The 20,771-nt window shown below is 39.8% G+C and overlaps 1 protein-coding gene across 2 annotated transcripts in view; it reads left to right on the top strand.

Moving 5' to 3' along the window:
• Nucleotides 1–20,438, top strand: part of SMC4 (structural maintenance of chromosomes 4) — a 58,418-nt gene extending 37,980 nt beyond the window's left edge. For both annotated transcript variants that reach the window (XM_066600508.1, XM_066600515.1), the window contains 12 exons: nt 3,545–3,706; nt 3,827–4,052; nt 4,568–4,647; nt 4,745–4,897; nt 5,166–5,292; nt 6,182–6,371; nt 7,073–7,217; nt 13,060–13,233; nt 13,343–13,525; nt 16,130–16,362; nt 18,143–18,326; nt 19,440–20,438. In XM_066600508.1, coding sequence (XP_066456605.1) covers nt 3,545–3,706; nt 3,827–4,052; nt 4,568–4,647; nt 4,745–4,897; nt 5,166–5,292; nt 6,182–6,371; nt 7,073–7,217; nt 13,060–13,233; nt 13,343–13,525; nt 16,130–16,362; nt 18,143–18,326; nt 19,440–19,616 — 2,034 coding nt within the window. In that variant the 3' untranslated portion in view covers nt 19,617–20,438. The remainder of the gene's footprint in view (nt 1–3,544; nt 3,707–3,826; nt 4,053–4,567; nt 4,648–4,744; nt 4,898–5,165; nt 5,293–6,181; nt 6,372–7,072; nt 7,218–13,059; nt 13,234–13,342; nt 13,526–16,129; nt 16,363–18,142; nt 18,327–19,439) is intronic.
• The last annotated feature ends 333 nt before the right edge of the window (nt 20,439–20,771 follow it).

A 20,771-nucleotide genomic window follows, 5' to 3' on the forward strand; every position in this document is an offset into this window, starting at 1 on the left:
TTTCAGATTCATGCACTTATGTTTATATTTATTATGTCACAGTATTAAAAATAAAATAAATGATAGCAGTGATCATCGTCCTTAATAAATAAGAAATACAAGTGACCAGTTTTAAAATAATTGTTTAAAATTTTGATGGCCTGTATCGGCAATCTATGTATGAAGAGAAATCGCGGGATGATCTCTTCATACATCTTGGGTGTCAGCTGTTTCCTACAGCCGACACCTGGCGGCAACAGCACCGTTGAGCTGCGCAGCTCATCGGCGCTGTTAAGCTTTTAAATGCAGATTGTAGGGAGCGTGCAGGTGTCATGGCAGCTGGGGGTCTTCTGAAAGGCCCCGTGGCTGTCATGGCAGAATGCTTATCAAGCCATCCCTTTGGGGTAGCTTGATAGACTGCCTGCCTAATCGCATTATGATGTAATGCTATGGCATTACATCATACTGCTGGAGCGATCAAAGCATCGCAAGTTGTTGTCCCCTGTGGGGACTTAAAACTTTTTTGTAGTTAGTCACTTTTTAAATAAAATTAAACTATATAAAAAAAAAAAAATAGTAAAAAAAACCCTTTTGCCATATTTGTAATAAAAATCTAAATAATAAAACAAAAATACATACTTGGTATCGCTGTGTCCATAAAAGTCCGAGCCGTCAAACTACTGCGTTATTTACCCTGTATGGTGAATGTCGTCAGAAAAAAATAAATAACGAACACCAGAAATGCGCTGTTTTGTTATGGTCACCAAGAAAAAATAAATAGCGATCAAAAAGTCATATGTATTCCCAAAATAGTACCTGCCAAAAATGAGCCCTCGCACAACTATGTCGATGGAAAAAGTTATTGCACGCAGAAAATGGTGGCAGAAACGAAAAAAAGGCTTTGATTTAAAAAAAAAAAAAATGCAGTATAGCAAAAAAACAAACTACGTTTTGGTATCATAGTAATCGTACTGACCCATAGAATAAAGTTACCATGTCATTTTTATTGCAGTTTGTGGGCTGTAGGAACAAGATGTCGGAACTTAGTTGTCTGTATTCATTTTACTCCACTTAGAATATATTCAAGTTTTTCAGTATATTATATGGTACTTTAAATAGCACCTTTGAAAAATAAACTCCCCCCAAAAAACAAGCCCTCATACAGCAACATTGATGGATAAATAAAGGAGTTACGTTTTTTTTTTTTGTTGTTGTTGTTGTTTTTTTTTTTTTTAAAAGGGGGCGGGGGGGAACGAAAATGGGGGGGAAAGCTTGGTCACTAAGGGGTTAAGAGGATCGTAATATAAAGACAAAATTGCTAGCCATGATTATCCTTTAAGATAATTATGTGAATATTTTTTTAAATTCTGATATCCTTGTATTTAAAGGATGATGACATGGATTGTCTTTAAGTGTCAAGATTGCATTTTAAAATGTTTCTAGTATTTAATCTACACTTTTTATTCTTTTAGTGGTTAAAGGTACAGGTGAACTGAACTAGTGAGCAGTCAAACATGGTGCCATATCAAACTATGGAAACAATTATAACATTCTTTGTCTAAATTACTATAGTTTTTTTTAAGTGGAGAAAGCTTTTTAGGATTTGCTATATTGATACACCTGTTTATAACTGCTGTGTATTCTAGGTTGGTTGCACCTTAAAACTCATTTCATTTACCATTTTCCATCACACATTGTCACACCAATTTGGACTCTTGAGCTCGCTAGAGTACCTCCACTTTCTTCACATTGCCTACTGACTTAATGCAATCTAAGCCTTTCTGTCTTTAGTCTTTCACTGTTCTCTGTGGTAAGTGCTCACCTAGATAACGTGTCTGAAAATTCTGTACCCTACCAACATTACCTCCCTTAGGCTGGTGTCACACGGGACCGAAATCCCACAGAGGAAATGCAGCTTCAAAACCCGCGGCATTTTGCCGCAGATTTTGGAACGGCTTCGACGCCTGCATTCCACTGTGGCTATCTCTCCCCATAGAGAGGAGAGCGGATGCTGCAGAAACTGGGAAAGAATTGACATGCCGCCTCTTTGAATTCTGCACAGCATGTCAATTTCAGCGTGGCTTGGCCGTTGCGTGTGGACGAGATTTTTGTAAATCTTGTCCACTTCGCTGGCTAGTCTTGCAATAAAAAGCCGTGGGCAGAATTTCTGTGCAGAAAGTCTGCACAAACATTCCACGGCAATTACGCCACGTGTGAACCCAGCCTTAAAGTTCAGAAAAGTTAAGGCTTTCAATTTCTCAGGATGCAAAAGCGCTTCAACCTTGCACCAGTAGAATGTTTTTAGATGGAGGTAAAAAAAATAGCTGTTTTTTGAGGGGTTAATTACATAAGGAAGTAGAACTGATTGCCATAATCGTACTGACCCATAGAATAAAGTTATCATTGCAATTTTGCTGCACTCTGTACACCTTAACCACAAACTACAAAAAATGGTGCAATACATTTTTTTTTTCATTTTCACCACAGCTAGAAATCTTATGTTTTTCAATACATTATATGGTTCATTGAATGTCACCCTTTGAAAAATACAACTCAAAAAAAAAAAAAAAGCCCTCGAACAGCTATTGTGATTTAAAAAAATAGGTTTTAGGACTTTCTTGGAAGTGGGGAGGAGAAAAAAAATGAAAGCAGTGAAAAGTGTCTGGATCCTCAAGGGGCGAAGACTGACAGGAACTGAAACACATGAAATTGAGATCAAATAGATCTGTCTCCCATTTATCCCTACGTCCCTCTATCTGTCCCAATGCACATTTTTTGCATAGAATTCGGAAGCTGAAAATCGCCATATACAGGCCAACGGCTGGGTGCGTTGACGCCTTACAGCCGTCCCACAGATTGTCATTCAGAGAATGGAGGCGGAGCTGCTGGAGATGTATTCCGACTGCAGTCATTCAGTGATGAATAACGTTTACAGGGACTGATAATCACTTGGTGTTTAGGTGAGCTAAAAACAAAGCAACTGACAAGTGAACAATTTTTTTCACTTGTCGGTGGCTGCATGTGCACAGCTATCACCCAAATCTGCTGTTTGCGGCAATTATTCAAGCAGTAATCGACCTTTGTAAAGGTACCTTAAGACATAGCCTCCATGCAGTGTAAAGAGGCAGCAGTTGGTGGTTTTTGTTTTATTTTATTTATTTTTTTTTGTCAGCCATATCCTCCTACATTATGGCCGCCTGCAGACGAGCGGGTCGGATCCGGCAGCGAGAATTCTCGCCGCGGGACCCGACCCCAGAGCCTGCAGGGACGAGCGCGTACTCACCCGCGCCTGGCGGCCCCGACTCTTTCATGTGCCGGCTGCTGCGCAGCCGGCGCATGCGCAGACCGGAGCCGGCGGCCGGGTGAGTGCGAGCCCCGCACAAAAATAGGACATACCGCGGTTTGTTTGCCGCGCGAAATCTGCATAGGAGTGCGTATTGTAATGCACTCCTATGCAAACTTTCAGTGGCGGAAATCCCGCGGGATTTCCGCCCGTGTGCAGGCGGCCTATTACAGAGGTTTGTTGTCTTGGTTTTTCTTACCTTGAAATGTCTCTTTTATTTAGGGTGACCTTGGAGCCATTGACGAAAAATATGATGTTGCCATTTCATCATCGTGCGGTGCCCTTGATCATATTCTTGTGGATACTATTGATACAGCACAAGAGTGTGTTAATTTCCTAAAGAAACAGAATGTTGGAGTAGGAACATTCATTGGCTTAGACAAGGTAATCACCCTAGAACTGCAGATTTAAAAGGGTAGGGGGTCGTTCACATATTCATTTGAAGACCTTCATTAAGTTGTTTCCCGCCCCCCCCCCCCCCCCCCCTTTTCTGTTGCATTGTAGATGAAGGTATGGGAAAAAGGAATGACCGTTATTCAGACTCCTGAAAACATTCCTCGCTTGTTCGATATGGTGAAAGTTAAAGATGAACAAATAAGGCCAGCATTTTACTTTGCTCTAAGGAATACACTTGTTGCAGATAACTTAGATCAAGCCACCAGGGTAGCCTTTCAGAAAGACCAGAGATGGAGAGTGGTGACTTTACAAGGGCAAATTATAGAGCAGTCAGGTAACTTATGCTTTCGATCATCACTTTTTCTGAACTAAAGTAAATGCCTTTACATCTCTCATTCCCTCTTAGAAGGCTCTCCACTTTTCCTTCCTTTACCCCACTCCACCCCATTTCACAAGCTTTCCACTTTCCTTTCTACTCCTCCTCCTCCACCCCCCCCTCCCTTCCCCACCGCCACACACACACTCTTCCTTCTACATTTCTATCTCTTTCCCTTTCTTCTTTCCTTCATTTTCCCTCCCCTCCCAAGATTTTATTTTAATATTGAAAACTTTGGGACAAATCCACACTGAATTATTGAGCTTTTGTATGACTTGATTTTCTTTTGCGTTCCTATATTTTATTCATGTTGTCCTTTTATTATATGATACTATTCTAATATTGTTGACTGTGCAGCATAGGGTTGCTTCTTTGTGATACTGCCTTTGTCATATTGAAAAGATGGTTTTGAGAACTCTTGGGATGTTTAAAATCTCGATGCATTAAAAATAGATGTTGTAACATTTTCCTAGGTACAATGACTGGTGGTGGTGGCAAGGTGATGAAAGGCAGAATGGGAAATTCTGTTGTTGCTGAATTTACAGAGGAACAGGTAAGAATTAATCTCGTCTCTCTAAACTTTCGCATTTGGTGATTTTTGTTTTGTTTTTGTCATGTAAATTTAACTTTTCCACGTGTGTTTTATATAGTTACAAAAAATGGAGGCAAAACTTAAAACAGATTCTGACAAAGCAACAGTTGTTCAAGAACGCAAGTTACACCATGAGGAAGAGCTGGTTACACTGCGGCATTCAACCAAAGAGATGAAAAATACACTTGAGAAGTACACTGCCAATCTACAGGTGAATAAGGATGTTGAGCTTTGTTCACTATATGAATTCATTTGACACGGGCAGTATGCTGGCTTAGTGGTCAGTGGGGTTCTTTTGCAGAGGTCAGATCTTGGATATAAATTTTAGCAGGGCATGTAGTTAACATATTTTCCCTCTGTACGGGTTCCCTGTGTTCCGTTCCTATGAAACTAGACCAAGAGATGGTGTGCATAAATGCAGAATATATTAACAGTGAAGTATAAAAGAAAATAGACAAAATATAACTTTTACTTTTCAGAGTCTTTCTGAACAAGAAATATACCTGAAATCGCAAGTCAAAGAGTTAGAGGCCAATGTTACTGCTGCTGCACCAGACAAAAAGCAACAAAACCAAATGGAAAAAACATTGGAATCCTTTAAAAAAGGTATGTATGTGCCTATACCTCTACTAGTATATTGCACAAATTAATCTGAAACATAAAGTCTGGCCGGAAAATCCGTAAATCTTATTAGTCGTAGAATTCCTTTTGAACATGGTATCTGTCATATTCTATTTTAGCTGCTCATAGTGAAGAAACGTCATTTATTATATATTGAAAATAGAGCAAACCTGTTTTTGTTAAATCAGCGTTTTCTAATACTTCATGAGAAGACCACATTAGAGAAGGGAGACCCAGGCTGCTATAAAAACTGTAGTTGGGTCTATGGGGAATCTCCATGCAACATATTTTTTTTCTTTAAGACCCTTTTACACGCAGTTATAGCTCAAAATTCGTTCAAACGGCCGACAGTGAGCGATGATCATTACGTGTAAACGTGGCAGTCGTGCACTATTCGTTCACTTGTTAGCCGAGGTTTTTTAGCGGGCATAAAAACCATAGTTTAGCCATGGAAAATTCATTCCATTTGAATGCAGTTTGTTCAGTCTTTTCAGCGGTTTAGCGATAGTTATGTATGCCTTGCATGGACAATGAGTACAGTGTTTACTCATGCTAGGAGAAAACAAAATCTGCCTGCCAGATAATCCCTCAAACAAACACGCCCAGCTGAGTAAACAGCTGCCTTCAAGTTTACTTAATCTGCTACTGTCTATTTTAGCGAATGAGGAAAAATATGGCTTATTGGGTACGAGTAATTTTATGCAAAAAAAGTCGTCTGTTCGTTCAGTCGTTCTGCCTTTTTAAGTGATTTATCTTTGCGTGTAAAAGGGCCTTTAACTGATTGTAGTGATTAACATTTATGTACCATGTTGTAAATTTTATCTTTCTTTTGGATGAATGTTTTTATCAGGTGTTTCTTTTTGGTCTTTGTTAGAATTTGAAAAAGCGGCTGAAAAAGCTGGTAAAGTAGAAGCAGAAGTAAAAAGACTTCATACTCTTATAGTTGATATTAACAATCACAAGTTGAAAGCGCAGCAAGATAAACTGGATAAGCTCAACAAGGAGATTGATGAATGTGTGTCCTCTGTAACAAAAGCTCAAGTGTCGATCAAGACTGCAGACAGGTAAAAGTGCAGCATTAACCTCCTAAGGACGCAGTTGATATTTATTACATTTAGCACTCCGTTTCTCAGATGAAGAGCTCTCGATTTCCTTGTCATATAGATAATGCGATACAATTCTGGTACCCGCAGCCACCTCTAAGGTGTGTTTTAGATGAAGCTTATCACATATGCTTATACACAGAGCACTATGCAGCAAGCTTCTGGAGACTTCAGGCAGCTAGACTTCCTTCTTTTGGGACTAGGTCTTAGGATTCTGCCATATTGGCGTATTCTGGAACCATGTGTGGCCTGTGTAATTCAACCAATAGCACATTCCCATTATAAGCTTACTGGGCTATACACATAGACTTTTTTCACACTGACAGATAGCCATGAGGTATAAAAACTCATGGCATGTCCTATTCCTGTCCATTTCACAGAAGGAAAAAAGGTCATTTCACTGTCTGTTTGCTGTCCGATGCGAGTTGTCTGAGTCGCTAGTGTGAACCTAGCCTTGTCTTCCCCCCCCCCCAAAAAAAAAATAAATAAATGGGACACTGGAAAGGTTTTGTAAGAAATGTGTCCTTGCAGAATATATGACCTATTCAAATTTGGGGGGAAAAATGATGCATAATTGGAATTTAGTATGCAAATTTGGCATTCTGTACACTAAGCTTCTGTTGACCCAATTTTTACCGCACTACTTTCTTCTCTCTCCAAAGAAATCTGAAAAAAGCAGAGGATTCTGTTGTCATCACAGAAAAGGAAATTGTAGACAATGACAAATCAATAGAAGATTTATCTGAAGAACTGAAAAATCTGGAGGAAAAGGCAACAGCTGTCATGAATGAATGCAAAGAAGCTGAGGTATTTTTACAATTTTTGTAAGGTTACCCAAGTGGGGGTATCACAAGACTCTGTCCTGGACCCGGTGGTGGTCAACATTTTTATATAAATGATCTAGATGAGGGAATTGAGGGGAAACTGATCAAATTTGCCAACACAACGTTAGGAGGGAACAGTGGGCGTCGTAGTCGACTAACAAGAATGGTAATTAACGGGAAAATGCAAAGTTTTACATCGGACCAAAAAAAAGCACAGACAGAATGGGAGGAATTGGGCTAAGCAGCATATGTGAACATTATTAAATCATCAAATCCGCACGTGGACATTGGGCTTAGTCCAGTTTCACGTGGACAATAAAATCACACAAAATGTGTGTGTTGTGGGGCTCACAAATATGAACCCCATTTATTTGAATCGGTTCATACACATGAGCAATGTTTTGCCGCATGGCACCACGATGCTATGCAAGAAACACATTGCAGCGTGTTCTATTTTCCTGCGATATTGCAAGAAAATTCTTCAATGGGGCCGGCAGCAGCAATTGGGGGAACTCCGTGATCCTCTGACAGCAGCATCAGGGAATTCCTTCAGCTGTGACGGGGGTGAAGGGATTCCCTGCGGGGATTAAGGAATTCCCCGCCGCTGCTGTCACAAAGGATCGCAGAGTTCTCACATAGCTTTCAATGGGGTCGGTGCTTCTGCTGACCCATTGAAAGCAATGGAATGAAGGAATTACCGGCTGTGACGCGAGGCTGTTTTCACATGAAAACTCCTCGCATCAACTGGGCTTTCTCATGGTGGAAAGTGCAATATTGGTCCATGAATCATGGCCTGATATCGCCCTAACCATGTGAAGCTAGCCTCATTCTCATTTGCACTAGGAAAGACTAGAAGCCATGGGGTGAAACTGAAAGATAGGAGACACAGATTAGATATTGGAAGAAAAAAAAAATTTCTGATAATGAAGGTGATCAATAAGTGGAACAGGTTACCACCGGAGGTAGCGAGTTCTCATTAAATGAAGTCTTCAAATAGAGGCTGGACAGTCTGGCATGATTTCGGTTGAACCCAATGACCCTGGAGGTCCCTTACAACTCTACAATTCTATGATTCTCTTTTAGGTCCAGTTTACAGTTTGCATTTTGATGCAATTCAAAAAAATAAATACATTTTCTACAGAAAATAAGATATTCCTAAGACCTCTTTCACACAGCCCAGTTTTGGTCAGTATTTTGCATCAGTTTTTTTTAAAGGGATTCGGTCGTTAAAAATAAAATGTCTATATATCAATACTTGTTCTTCCCCAGGCAGCCTACTTATCGCATCTTCTTCCCACCAATCTTCTCCAGTCTCCCGGGTCACTTCACCTTCATCCGGCTGGATCCTCTTCCTGTTATGGAGCATACAGTCTCTGCATTCTCCTTTCTGTAGGTCCGTGTATGTTGCATCACTAAGGACGTAATGTTCACTGCCTAGCAAGGAATGCAAAGACCACGCACGTGTGCTGTCTCGCCACGAGTGTTCATATATTGTCTGAGACCGAGCACGTTCTCGACAGTAGCCCGACATAGGCTTCGTCATTCGTTGCTAGGCAGTGAACGCTACATCATTAGTGACGTAGCGTACATTGACCTGTACGAAGCAGACTCTGAATGGATGTAACGTCACCGGAAGAAGAGGATTCAGCCAGCTGGAGGTGAGGTGATCTGGGAGACTGCAGAAGCCAGGAGAAGATTGGCGGGGAGAGGATGCAGTAAGAAGACTGACGGGGAGGAATAGGAAAGTATTTTATGTAATTTTTTTTTTTTTTTTTACAGAAACCCTTTAAACCAAAACCAGTAGCGGATCCTAAACACGGAGAAAGCATAATAGAAAGATTTACACTCCTCTACTTTGTATCCACTCCTCACTTTTTGCTTCAAAAACCTGATACAAAAAGTAGATTAACCCCTTAATGGGTGTCTAAAAACTGCTCATTAGAATAAAGTCCCTTAATGATCACCGGCAAGATGTATAGGCAGTGGTTAAGGGGTTAAGATTTGGAATGTGTACATGAGGTCTAAAACTTTCAATTGCCCTATATCTAGAATCCTAATAAAGTTGTGTTCTGATCTGCTTGTTTTATACTTTGTTTTACGTTGTACTGCTCAGATAGGCTTGGGCACTGAGAATACTGATAGATCGTTCACAAGTATAGAACTAGTAGCCCTGCTTTCTATAGTACACTGAGAAATCTAGGTGAGGGAGACATTGTTCTCTGTGGGATCTCCTTGGCACTCCTATATTGAGGATTTTTTTAGTCCACCTTCGAAGTAATTATCAGTCTGGGTCAACTAATGTGTGCCCTCTATAGGTACTTTGAAAGCGACAAACGCGTCAAACCAAACTATAATGAACCTTCTTTTTAAAACGACTCTTCAGGAACCCAGTCTATGAACCTATATGAATTAAGAACCAGCCTATGTATCTATATACACCATTGAACACTACAGTAACCAATGACAGCATCAATTTAATTGTGAAAGACCTGAACGGCTGCTAATCCGGCACCTTTATTGACATGGGTCAGTGGACACTAAATAATTTAATTCTAATGGCTCATGCTGGAACATAAAGAAGTGTTGGACAACAAAAGTGAGTGTGAAGCGCTTGATCTGGATTAGGCTGTATCCCTAACGATTGGGATGCAGTTGTGACATCTAGTCTGGCATCTATATATTGCGATTCTATTTTGAGAACTAACCCCAGTTCTAGCATTTACCCCAGAGGAGGATTCCATGTACCAGTGCTAACACCACCTGCACACTTACTGTATGGTTCTAATAGGTCCCTAGAACAATTGATATTTTCTAAGGTCTGATAAGAGGTTGGGAGGTGATATTGTATGAACCCACCCATTTACCCCATAACTACATCAATAGGGAACTGGGTTGAGGTTGTCTACCCTATAGATTTAATAGTCTGATCTGGTGGTCCTAATAAAACAATAGGATCAGACGCAAGGTGGTGGGGTTATTCACACACTTATTCTCATATGAAAGCCGAATTTTATGAATTAAATTAAAGGTTATGTTTTAGGAATCTCTTCAGTGACAAACTTTATATTTATTCTTGATTCCTCTGCCCCTGTGATATTTATTCTTCACCTGCCATCTGCCTGTGTCTTGATTTTATAAGCAGCCTTTTCGAAATCTCATTACCTGAGGGACTGTCACATGGGGTCACTTAAGGCCACTTCTACTCGTACTGCTTTTTACAGTAATTAGTGCGGCATCCTGAGCGCCACGATTTTGAGCTCTGTTTTGTGAATGCGTGTGTGAGGGTGGCCTAACTGGTGGCTACATGACTTATATTAGTGATAGTATTGTGAGTCACATGAAGCAAAGTACGTTGGATACTTACTAGTTAAATGGGTAATAATTTAGTAAAGATTTTATTTTTACACTTTCTTTTAGTCACATTCTGCAGTTCTGATATTCCCACTTTCAAAAAAAAAATGACTTTTTATTTTTTGGGTGATATACCTGTATAAGGGCTTGTTTTTTGCAGGACGAACTCTATTTTTCAAGAGCACCATTTAACATGCTATATAATGTATTAGACTTTTACAAATTTCTAAGTGGGGTGAAGTTAAAAAAAAAATAAATCCACAATTGCATCAGCGTTAATAGTGCAGTAAAAATGACACTTTATTCTATTCTGCGAGCCAGTATGGTTCAAGTACAGTGATGCCCAATTTATAGTGTGTGTATCTTAAGGCAGTTTTTTGTTTTTAAACAAATGTTTTATCACCATATTTTGACACTCATAACTATTCAGTCAATAGGGCTATATGTGAGGGCTTGTCATTGTTTTGTTTAGAAACCTGGAGCGTGTGTGTTTTGTCCTATTTTGGGGAACATATGACTGATTAGCCTTAGCCTTTTTGTTCAAATTTTTTTTTTCTTGGGAGACGGAGTGACCCCCAAAAAAATCACAATTTTGCCTTTTTTTTTTGTCTTTGTTAATCTTGCAGGTTTAACAATGTGGTATTTAAAAAAATTGGACATTTACATATGTAGCGATACCGATTTTTCATTAAACTTGCGATTGTTTATACAATATAATAAAATACTACGGCCTTCCTCACACAGGTGTTTTTTACAGCGTTTAGCGCTGCTTTTTCAGCACAGCGCTAAACGCTGTACATCGCTGTCATTCATTTCAATGGGGTTGCTCACACAAGGCTGAAAACACTGTGCTTTGACAGTGATGCATGTTCTATTTTTGGCCGTTTTCAGCTCTGCTTTGCCCGCTAAAATGGATGGGCAGCGGTTTCAGCGCTGCTGAAAACGCGGCACAACTTGGTACCGCACTTTTGACAGCGCTAAACGTCCTAGCTACATTACCTGAGTAAAAAAAAAAAAAAAAAAGAAAATACTCACCTTACAGGTGATGTCGCTGTCCCTGGCGGCTCTCCTGGGACTCGTCAGCCAGCAGGGTAACTTTCACTGGTAACGGAGATTCTAAATCCCCACCTCCAGCAAGAGATTGCTCTGATTGGCTGAGCGCCGCTCAGTGACAGTCCGCTCAGCAAATCAGAGCCAGCACTGGATGCGTCCAATAACAGCCATTCATTCATTGGCTGTGAATAGACGCATTCACTGCTGGCTCTGATTGGCTAAGCGCCACTGAGTGACAGCCGGCTGAGCCAATTGGCCAGCTTCACAAAGTCCCGACCGCAGCGCCGGGGACAGCAACTTCATCAGCTAGGCGAGTATTGTTTTTTCTTTTTGTTTGTTTTGTTTTTTTTTTTATCAGTAGCCTTGGCTGCGCTGAAAACGCACCCAAAACGCTGGCATAACGCATGTCGGCGCTGCTGAAACCTGGCGGATTCTGCAGTAAACGCAGCATTGAAAAACGCTGCTTTTCTGCAAACGCCTGCATGAGGGAGGCCTTAGGCTGCCTATTAAGGACCTGCACAGCCCTGTGGGGCCTTCTGAAGTCCACTGGATGCCATGATACCTGAATGACAATTTTATCAAGGGGGGGTGGGGGGCTGCTCAGGATATCTAGTCGCCAGTGTTTGCTGACAGCTGATAACAGCTGTGTATCAGGCAGGTTTATCTCCCGAGCCCGCTCCATATACTTCACTTTGACCCATGCCATATACATCATGTGGTTTACGTCCTAACTGCACTGGGTGTGGGCAGTTAGGGCATAGTTGTACGTGTGCCACAAAGAGGTTAAAGGGGTTGTCCCGCGGCAGCAAGTGGGTCTATACACTTCTGTATGGCCATATTAATGCACTTTGTAATGTACATTGTGCATTAATTATGAGCCATACAGAAGTTATCAAAAGTTTTATACTTACCTGCTCCGTTGCTGGCGTCCTCGTCTCCATGGTGCCGACTAATTTTCGGCCTCCGATGGCCAAATTAGCCGCGCTTGCGCAGTCCGGGTCTTCTGCTGTATTCAATGGAGCCGCTCGTGCAGAATGCCGGCTCTGTGTAGCTCCGCCCCGTCACGTGCCGATTCCAGCCAATCAGGAGGCTGGAATCGGCAATGGACCGCACAGAAGAGCTGCGGTCCACGGAGGAAGCAGACCCCGGCGGCCATCTTCAGCAGGTGAGTATGAAAACGCCGGACCGCCGGGATTCAGGTAAGCGCTGTGCTGTGTTTTTTTTTAACCCCTGCATCGGGGTTGTCTCGCGCCGAACGGGGGGGGGGGGGGGGGGTTAAAAAAAACAAAAAAAAACGTTTTGGTGCGGGACAACCCCTTTAATGTGTATAGGTGTGATAAACATTGAATTCATTAACACAAGAACTTGTAACAGAACTTACTGGTCACTACACACTTTAAGTTGTATTTTTTTTTGTCTAGGGTTCACTTGGTGAGATCCAAGAAAAACACAAAGATTTGCTGCAAGAAATTAAAGTCATTCAAGATAAGGAACACGCACTTCAAAAGGACGCACTTAACATCCGTCTGAAAATTGAGCAAATAGATGGTCATATAGCTGAACATCAGTCGAAGATAAAACACTGGCAAAAGGAGGTAGGATTTGTAAATGCTGAGCTACATTCTGTAACCTCGCCATGTTGTGATAACTTGAGGTATACATACTGATCTTGATAACTTTTTTTTCCTGTATATTCTTATTCAGATATCAAAACTTTCACTTCATAAAGTAGAAGACAATGAAGAGGAAGTTCTTCCTGTCCTAACACAAGAAGAGCTGGAAGCAATTAAAGATCCTGATCAAATAAATAATCAGATAGCACTGTTGGAAGCAAAGAGTCATGAGATAAAGCCAAATCTTGGAGCTATTGCAGAATATAAAAAGAAGGTATGACTTTTTTTTTTTTTGCATAATAGAAGTTAGGGTTTGTCAACCAAATACCCTTCTTGAGCTGAAATGCCATCACTATAACTGTTGTCACATACAGTACAAAAGTATGTTTGGTCTCAGTAAAGGCTTATTGACACGCAAAGACAGTCTTTCAAAACGATTGAAAGATTGACAGTTCTAGCGATCATCTTGCATACAGTGCTAATATCCACTAATGCTTACTAGCCCTTTTATTAGCTTAATTTGCATGTAAATAAGCCTCTAGGAGCTGCTTGCAGAAACAGCAGGTGATCTGAGCACTGCAATCAGCTCCTTTGTTCTCACATGGACTGTCAGCTGAATACAATGTAATCCGCTGCTCCCATGTGGAATGCCTGTGGTCTGTGTTATCTACTCTCCAGCTGAATGATGGATTTTAAGGTCACCTTAAAATTATTGCTCAGCTGAAGAGTGAACGATTGTAGCATTTACACACAATTATCGCTCATATGCGTGTAAATGGGTCTGAATTGGTGGTGACATAATGTAGCCCTGTTTGAGGGCAGCATAAATTAGTAATAGTGCCTTTGTGCAGCTTCAGATCACCTACCTTTTTTTTAGCTATTGTATAAAATCAGCCTTTATCTCCTGCAGTGCAAGCACAGTAAATAGTCCTCCGTTTTAAGTTCTGTGCGCTGTATAGTCCATGATTTTCGTGAACATTGGCTTCCCCACCACTGACAGTTTATTTTTTATTTTTTTACTAAACATAGTATAGTTTTAGTTAATACTTGCAATCCGCATGTAATAACAATTCTAGAGCATCTTCTCTTATAACTGAGCAGTTCTGTTATTGCTCCTAGATATTAATAGGGAAACAAAATTGACAACTGGGTGTTACATTCCCTTTTTTTAAAGAGATGTCTCTGCACAGTCGGATACTTTCAGCACTGATTGAACAGTGAACAGGAACGCACTCCTAACATGTAACTCGCAGTTGTCAATTTTCTTATAATTTCTTGGCAAAGTAACAGCACAACGCAAAGATCTAAGGCCGTATGCAGATGGCAGAGTGGAAATTGCACTCACGATTCTTGGGTGCAACTCGCATCGAACACCGCATTGATAACCTGTCCTTGTGCTGACCAATGTGTGGGAGAGTGGACATCGCATGTCTAATCTTGTCCATAAATCGGACCAGAATGGCACATGCTGCCTTTTTTTTTTTTTTTTTACTTTTTTTTATTGCCCCACAGCTCACAAAAATTAAAATGATACATATGCGCCAAAATTGTACTAGTAAAACTGCAGTTTGCCCAGCAAAAAAGAGCCCTTCGCATACACACCCCAATCGATGAGAGATTAAAAGTTCTTGGTCTACAAATATGGCAACTGAAAGAAATAAAAAAAACAAAACTCTAATTGTAACTCTAAATTCGGTATTGCTGTATTCATACTGACTAACAGAATAAAGTCCATGTGTTATTTTTACTGCACCATGAACGCTGTAAAAATACATTTTCTGCAAAAAAACAAAAAACTCATACAGCTATGTCAACAGAAAAATAAAAGCCCCCAAGTGTTACACACGGTTACTAGAATCACATCTACACTGCTCAGTACTTCTGTCTTCCATGTAGCTGCTGCTTCTGTGTGTGAGATACAGAAGGGTATATCCATAAAAACCTTTTAAAATATAGTACAGCAAAAAGCAGGTACATGGATTAGTCATCTCACATAGCCAATGAATTTTCATTATGTTCACTTCTTAAGCCCTTGAAACCGCACGTGAAACGCGTGTCAGGGTGAGGTTGGTAGTAATTAATGTTGATGTGAGATGGTTGACAATGTATATTTATGTTGTGTATATATCTATATAGATGTGAATATAATGAACATTCATGGACTGAGATTTAATGATGCATCAATTTGCATATCTGCTCTTCTATAGTTTAAAGGTTTTTATGGGTATGTCAGGACTTAATGAAGTTGAATTCTCTATTTAAGTTTTTGCTTAGTAAGAAATAGTGTTGTTCCTCAGTTACACACACATCCGCTTATTCCAAAGTCATCTGAAAGCTTAAATTCACTTCTGAGGAGAAAAGAAATGAATCTGCTTTGTAAATAGCCTTGATTTCATTTGTAGACCTTTCTCTTTATGGTTTGATTACATATAAACCTTGTATGCTGTCTGATATTGCATTCAAGTGGGAAGATGGAATGCAGGATCGAACTGCTTAGTGTTTGCTTCTAGTCTGTAACCTTAGAGACACGCAGGTCTATAGGAGCTGTATGCAGAACACTGCAAGTAGTCCCTTTAAAAATCTACAAAGTTTTTTTTCTGTTAGGATGCATTGAAGCAATAAAATAAAGGCTGCAAAAATGCGCAGGGACATAAAGCCTTCTTGCTACTTGCAGCTTTGTGTACAGTTTTATCCCTTTTTTATGTATAGCGTAAATTAAAGCATCCCAGTTTTTAGTTTCCAATATCTTATGTATAGTATACTGTTCAGCACTTTTGTGACTGTGACGTTTGCATGTCTCTTTAAAAATGCATATGTTCCTCCTGGTTTTTTAGATTTCATGTTAAAACCTAGTACTGAAATGTATTTTATGAAATAGGAAGAATTATATCTGCAAAGAGTTGCTGAACTTGATGAAATTACAAGCGAGAGAGACCGATTTAAACGAGCTTATGAAGATCTTCGTAAGCAGAGACTTAATGAGTTTATGGCTGGCTTTAATGTCATAACAAATAAGCTGAAAGAGAACTACCAGATGTTGACTTTGGGAGGAGATGCAGAGCTGGAACTTGTTGACAGCTTGGATCCATTTTCAGAAGGCATCATGTTTAGGTTTGTAAAGCATTTTCTCAATACAATATAATGTCTGTCTATAAGTTGATACTGTTTTGGAATTCTTGTGCATACCATTATGACTATATTATTGTGTTAAAACCAGTTGAAAAAGGAGTACAGTTGACAATCCCCAATCAATGAATATTCATGAGTATCACAGGGTAAGTTGGGAAAAAAAATAACCCTAAAGGCCCGTTTACACCAGCGGATGATCGCTCAAACGACAGTTTAAGTGACAGCTTTGAGCGATCATTTTGCATAATTGCTCCTAAGTAGCTACCTAAAAGTTTAAGTGTGCAAATGAAGCCTTCACTAAATGCAGTTAATAGCCCGAGGGCGCTTATCTATGTTCAGATCCTTTGTTCTCCAATGGGAAACAATGCTATCAGCACTCCCCGTGGAGAACTGCTGCTAAGGCTGACTGATGATTTTTAGGTTGGACTGAATTTAAGGATCAGCTAGCAGTGCCCGAAATGTGCACGGTGGGTGCACATTTAACCCCTTGAGTGGCACGCCCGGAAATTTTCCGGGACGAGCTCCACTGCTCATAGTGACATAGCCCGGAAGATTTCCGGGCTATGTATCACTATGGGAGCTGCAGCGCACAATGCCACAAGCTGTGACAGTGTGCTCTGCCTGCACAGACCCACAGAGAACAAAGCAAGGGCTTTGAAAAACCAGCAGAAGATATTGCCGGCATATCGGCAATGTCCTGCTTTGTTTACAGGTTGCCATAGAGACCATCGGCTTGTCAGAAGCAAGCCGATGGTCTCTGTGACAGGGAGAGCTTGGTGCTTGGCTATCAGAGGACAGCTAGGTACCAGCTCTTAAAGCAGAGATCAGAGAAAACCTCCGATCTCTGCTGTTAACCCCTTACATGCGGCAGTCTGTGACTGCAGCATGTAAAGGGCTGTCACCATCAGACCCCCGGAATGTGATCAGGGGGTCCTGATGGGTCCCTGTAGAAGTCCCCTAAAGGGACAAAAAAAAAAAAAAAAAGTTAAAAAAAAAAAAAAATTTAAAAATTATTTTTAAAAAAATTATAAAAACACTTGTCTCCCTTTACTTTGTAAAAAATCAAAAGTACAATCACACGTGGTATCCATGCGTCGTAATGACCCAGAGAAGGAAGTTAATACATTATTTAACCCCTTAATGACATGGCCCCTTTTTTTCTTTTTTCCCCCATTTCTGTTTTTCCTCCCTCCTGTTTAAAAAATCACAACTTGTCCCGCAAAAAACAAGCCCTTATATGGCCATGTCAATGGAAAAATGAAAAAGTTATGGCTCTTGAGACGCAACTGCAAAACTAGTTGAAATTCAATGATTAGACCATTTTAAAAAACCTGCCCTGGTGGGCACGACAGGGTGGTAGGAAACCCGCCACTCAAGGGGTTAAACGCAACGGTTATTGCTCCAACGATCTCCTTTTTAGCAAATTATTATTTATTTATTTTTTGCGATCATCGGTTGGTGTAAATGGGCCTTAATTGTACACTATGCATCCTTCATTCTTAAGTATTCATCTAAAATATACAAAAACTAAACTTTAATGAGATGTCCTTTAATAAGCATACAGTATTGTCAAACAATACTGTAAAATGTCTCTTAGGCAATGCTTGGCTTTTGAGAGGTATAACATGGCACACAGTCAGGTTACATAACAGCCAGGTCCCCATGTTTGGTTGTACCACAGCACATTCTAATGTATTTCAAAGTGAGAGAAATTATGTGTGCTTCTGTGCCTGGAAATATAACTTCTAATTCATTTTTACAGTGTGAGACCGCCAAAGAAAAGTTGGAAGAAGATATTCAATCTTTCAGGCGGGGAGAAGACCCTAAGTTCATTGGCTTTGGTATTTGCTCTTCACCACTATAAGCCAACACCACTGTATTTCATGGATGAGATAGATGCAGCTCTAGACTTCAAAAATGTATCAATTGTTGCATTCTATATATATGTAAGTATATATTTTTTGTCTTTGTTTTTATTATAGCTTAGATTTTCTGAACATTATTGTGGAGGGAAATGAAGGCAGACACTTAAGGCTAACACTTAAAATATTAAGCTTTTTGAGCGATTTTTTTTTTTTTTTTTTCTTTTTTTTTTTTTCCATTATTTAAATAAATGATCCTTTTTGTGGGCGCTCCTTATTTTATCTTTTTTTTTTTTTTCTTGGGTTGTCAATTTTTGCCTATTTTTCTTTTTTCAAATGGCTTTTTGACATTAAGCGCTTTTTAAAATTTATTTATTTTTCACAGAATTTCTTCCCCCAGTTTGTTAGGAATAATGTGTACAAAAACTTAAAAAAAATTTTTTAGTTTTTTTTGTAAAATCACATTTATGCTATCAAAGTACAAGAATCAGTTTGCAATTTTGTTTCGGATGTCTCAATATTTAATTTGTGTAGTCTGATTACTGGGTAGATATGGAGACTGTTTATGTGGGCGATTGGGGTGTTTGTTTTTGTTTTTTCCCTTTTTATATATCTTATTTTTGTAACTTTTTTTTATTTTTTAACATCTATGTCCCTTTCCCCCATGACATCATATAAGACTTCTTTGGCACGTTCACACATTTTTTTTTCCCCCCCCCAATATTCCATTAACTGGGGAATCCATAGGAGACCTTGTTTCAAGGGAAACCATCCCCTTATAAATGACAATAGTCACTGTGAAAACTGGGCTGGGGCTCTGCCAAGATCCTGCAGCTTTTACGTTTCGGGTCCCATAAGGAAACTGCACTTGTCGCTTCATGTATTCTGTAGATAACGCCTATTGAGTTAAAAAGCCTGTAAAAGAGAAGGCAGAAGTGGTTAAAGACCGGTTCTGTCTCCTCCTTGGGGTCCTCTTCTGTCGCTGACAACCAAGAACCTGACCTGCTCCTGCTAAATTGTAGGTGCTTCCATCCCGCACTGTACTTTTACTATGGCACAAGATAAAAGCCCAAGGTCAAGTGACGTATATTTGCGGTGCTTGGTCCTAAGCGGGTTAATAACACCAGTGATAATTACAGTAGGTGAGTTGTGTACTTGAATACCATCTGTATAATTCCCTTTTTCTTATCTTTTTAGGAACAAACTAAAAACGCCCAGTTCATAATCATATCCTTACGTAACAACATGTTTGAGATTGCTGACAGGCTCATTGGGATTTATAAAACACACAACACAACGAAAAGTGTGGCAACAAATCCAAAAATTATTGCTTCAAAAGGACTTGCTGAACTTGGTGCAACACAGTGTACTTGATTCTCATTCCAAGTAAATGGTATATAAGTGCTGGGCATTAGACTGCCGAAGTCGCAAAAATAAAATGGGCAGCATATCTTTAAGAGAAATTGTGTCCTTCCACAAAACACTTTCCTACCTGCATCCCTGTTTTTTAACCTTTTGTTTCTGTGTTTATTAATTTTTTTAAACTCTGTGGCCTATGTTTGAGATACAAGCATATAGAAGTGACAACAGTGTTCCCTGAAGTGTCTGGCACAGTGACGTCCCTATAATTGTGGCTGTGCCTGGTACTGCAGCTCAGCTGATTCAAGTGCTGATTGATGTTGGACCTCCACCAATCATACATTAATGTTCTTCCCTAAAGATGAATCAACCGTATAAAACTTTACTCTTGTATTGCTGCTATTCTGATGACTTGCTGTAATTTAGCCTCAGTTTTGTTGTCAGTCGTGAGAATAAAATCACATTTTGGAAAACCCATGGGAAGATTTTGTACAGTTGTATCATCTTTTGACATACATAGGTAATTCTTCACTTTACCAACCGCTAACCCTCAATATATGTAAATAGAACCACAAAATCTTTCTGCTACAAGTCTCAGTGTATGTTCAGACACTGCAGATTTAAACGGATTTTGGTGTGGAAACTCTTTGATGTTAACCTCTGCTTTGCAAAGAGTGAAATCCACAGCATAAATGAATATGCTGCGGTTTTTAAATCCACACCGCAGGTCAGTTTAATGTGTAAATTTTGTCTGCAATGTTTGAATGCCATTGTTCTGGGAGGAAATTCTGTGCAGAAAATCCACCCCGTCTGCTAAATAGTTTTTTTTTGGGGGGGGGGGGGGGGTCCTGTTCATATTTGTAACACTGTTTAAATGTATATTTATCTTTTTGTTTGTTTGTTTTTTTTGTACAAATATCTAGATTTCCAATAAAAGTTAAACATTGAAATATCTAAGTCTTGGCTCAGTTTTATATTTACAGATCTAACAGATATAACTTTATACTTGACGCATTAAAGGGAACCTGTAAAATAGTGACATGCTGATTTCAGTGGTCTGTCACTTATGGGCTAATGTCATGCAGCTTTTGGAAAACTTGCATGTTGATCCTGCAGCACATGGCCAGAAGAGTCAGACTTACTAATGAGTTGTGGATTGACTTCCACCTA

The sequence above is a fragment of the Eleutherodactylus coqui genome, chromosome 1, assembly GCF_035609145.1.
Source record: "Eleutherodactylus coqui strain aEleCoq1 chromosome 1, aEleCoq1.hap1, whole genome shotgun sequence".
Lineage (NCBI taxonomy): Eukaryota > Metazoa > Chordata > Amphibia > Anura > Eleutherodactylidae > Eleutherodactylus > Eleutherodactylus coqui.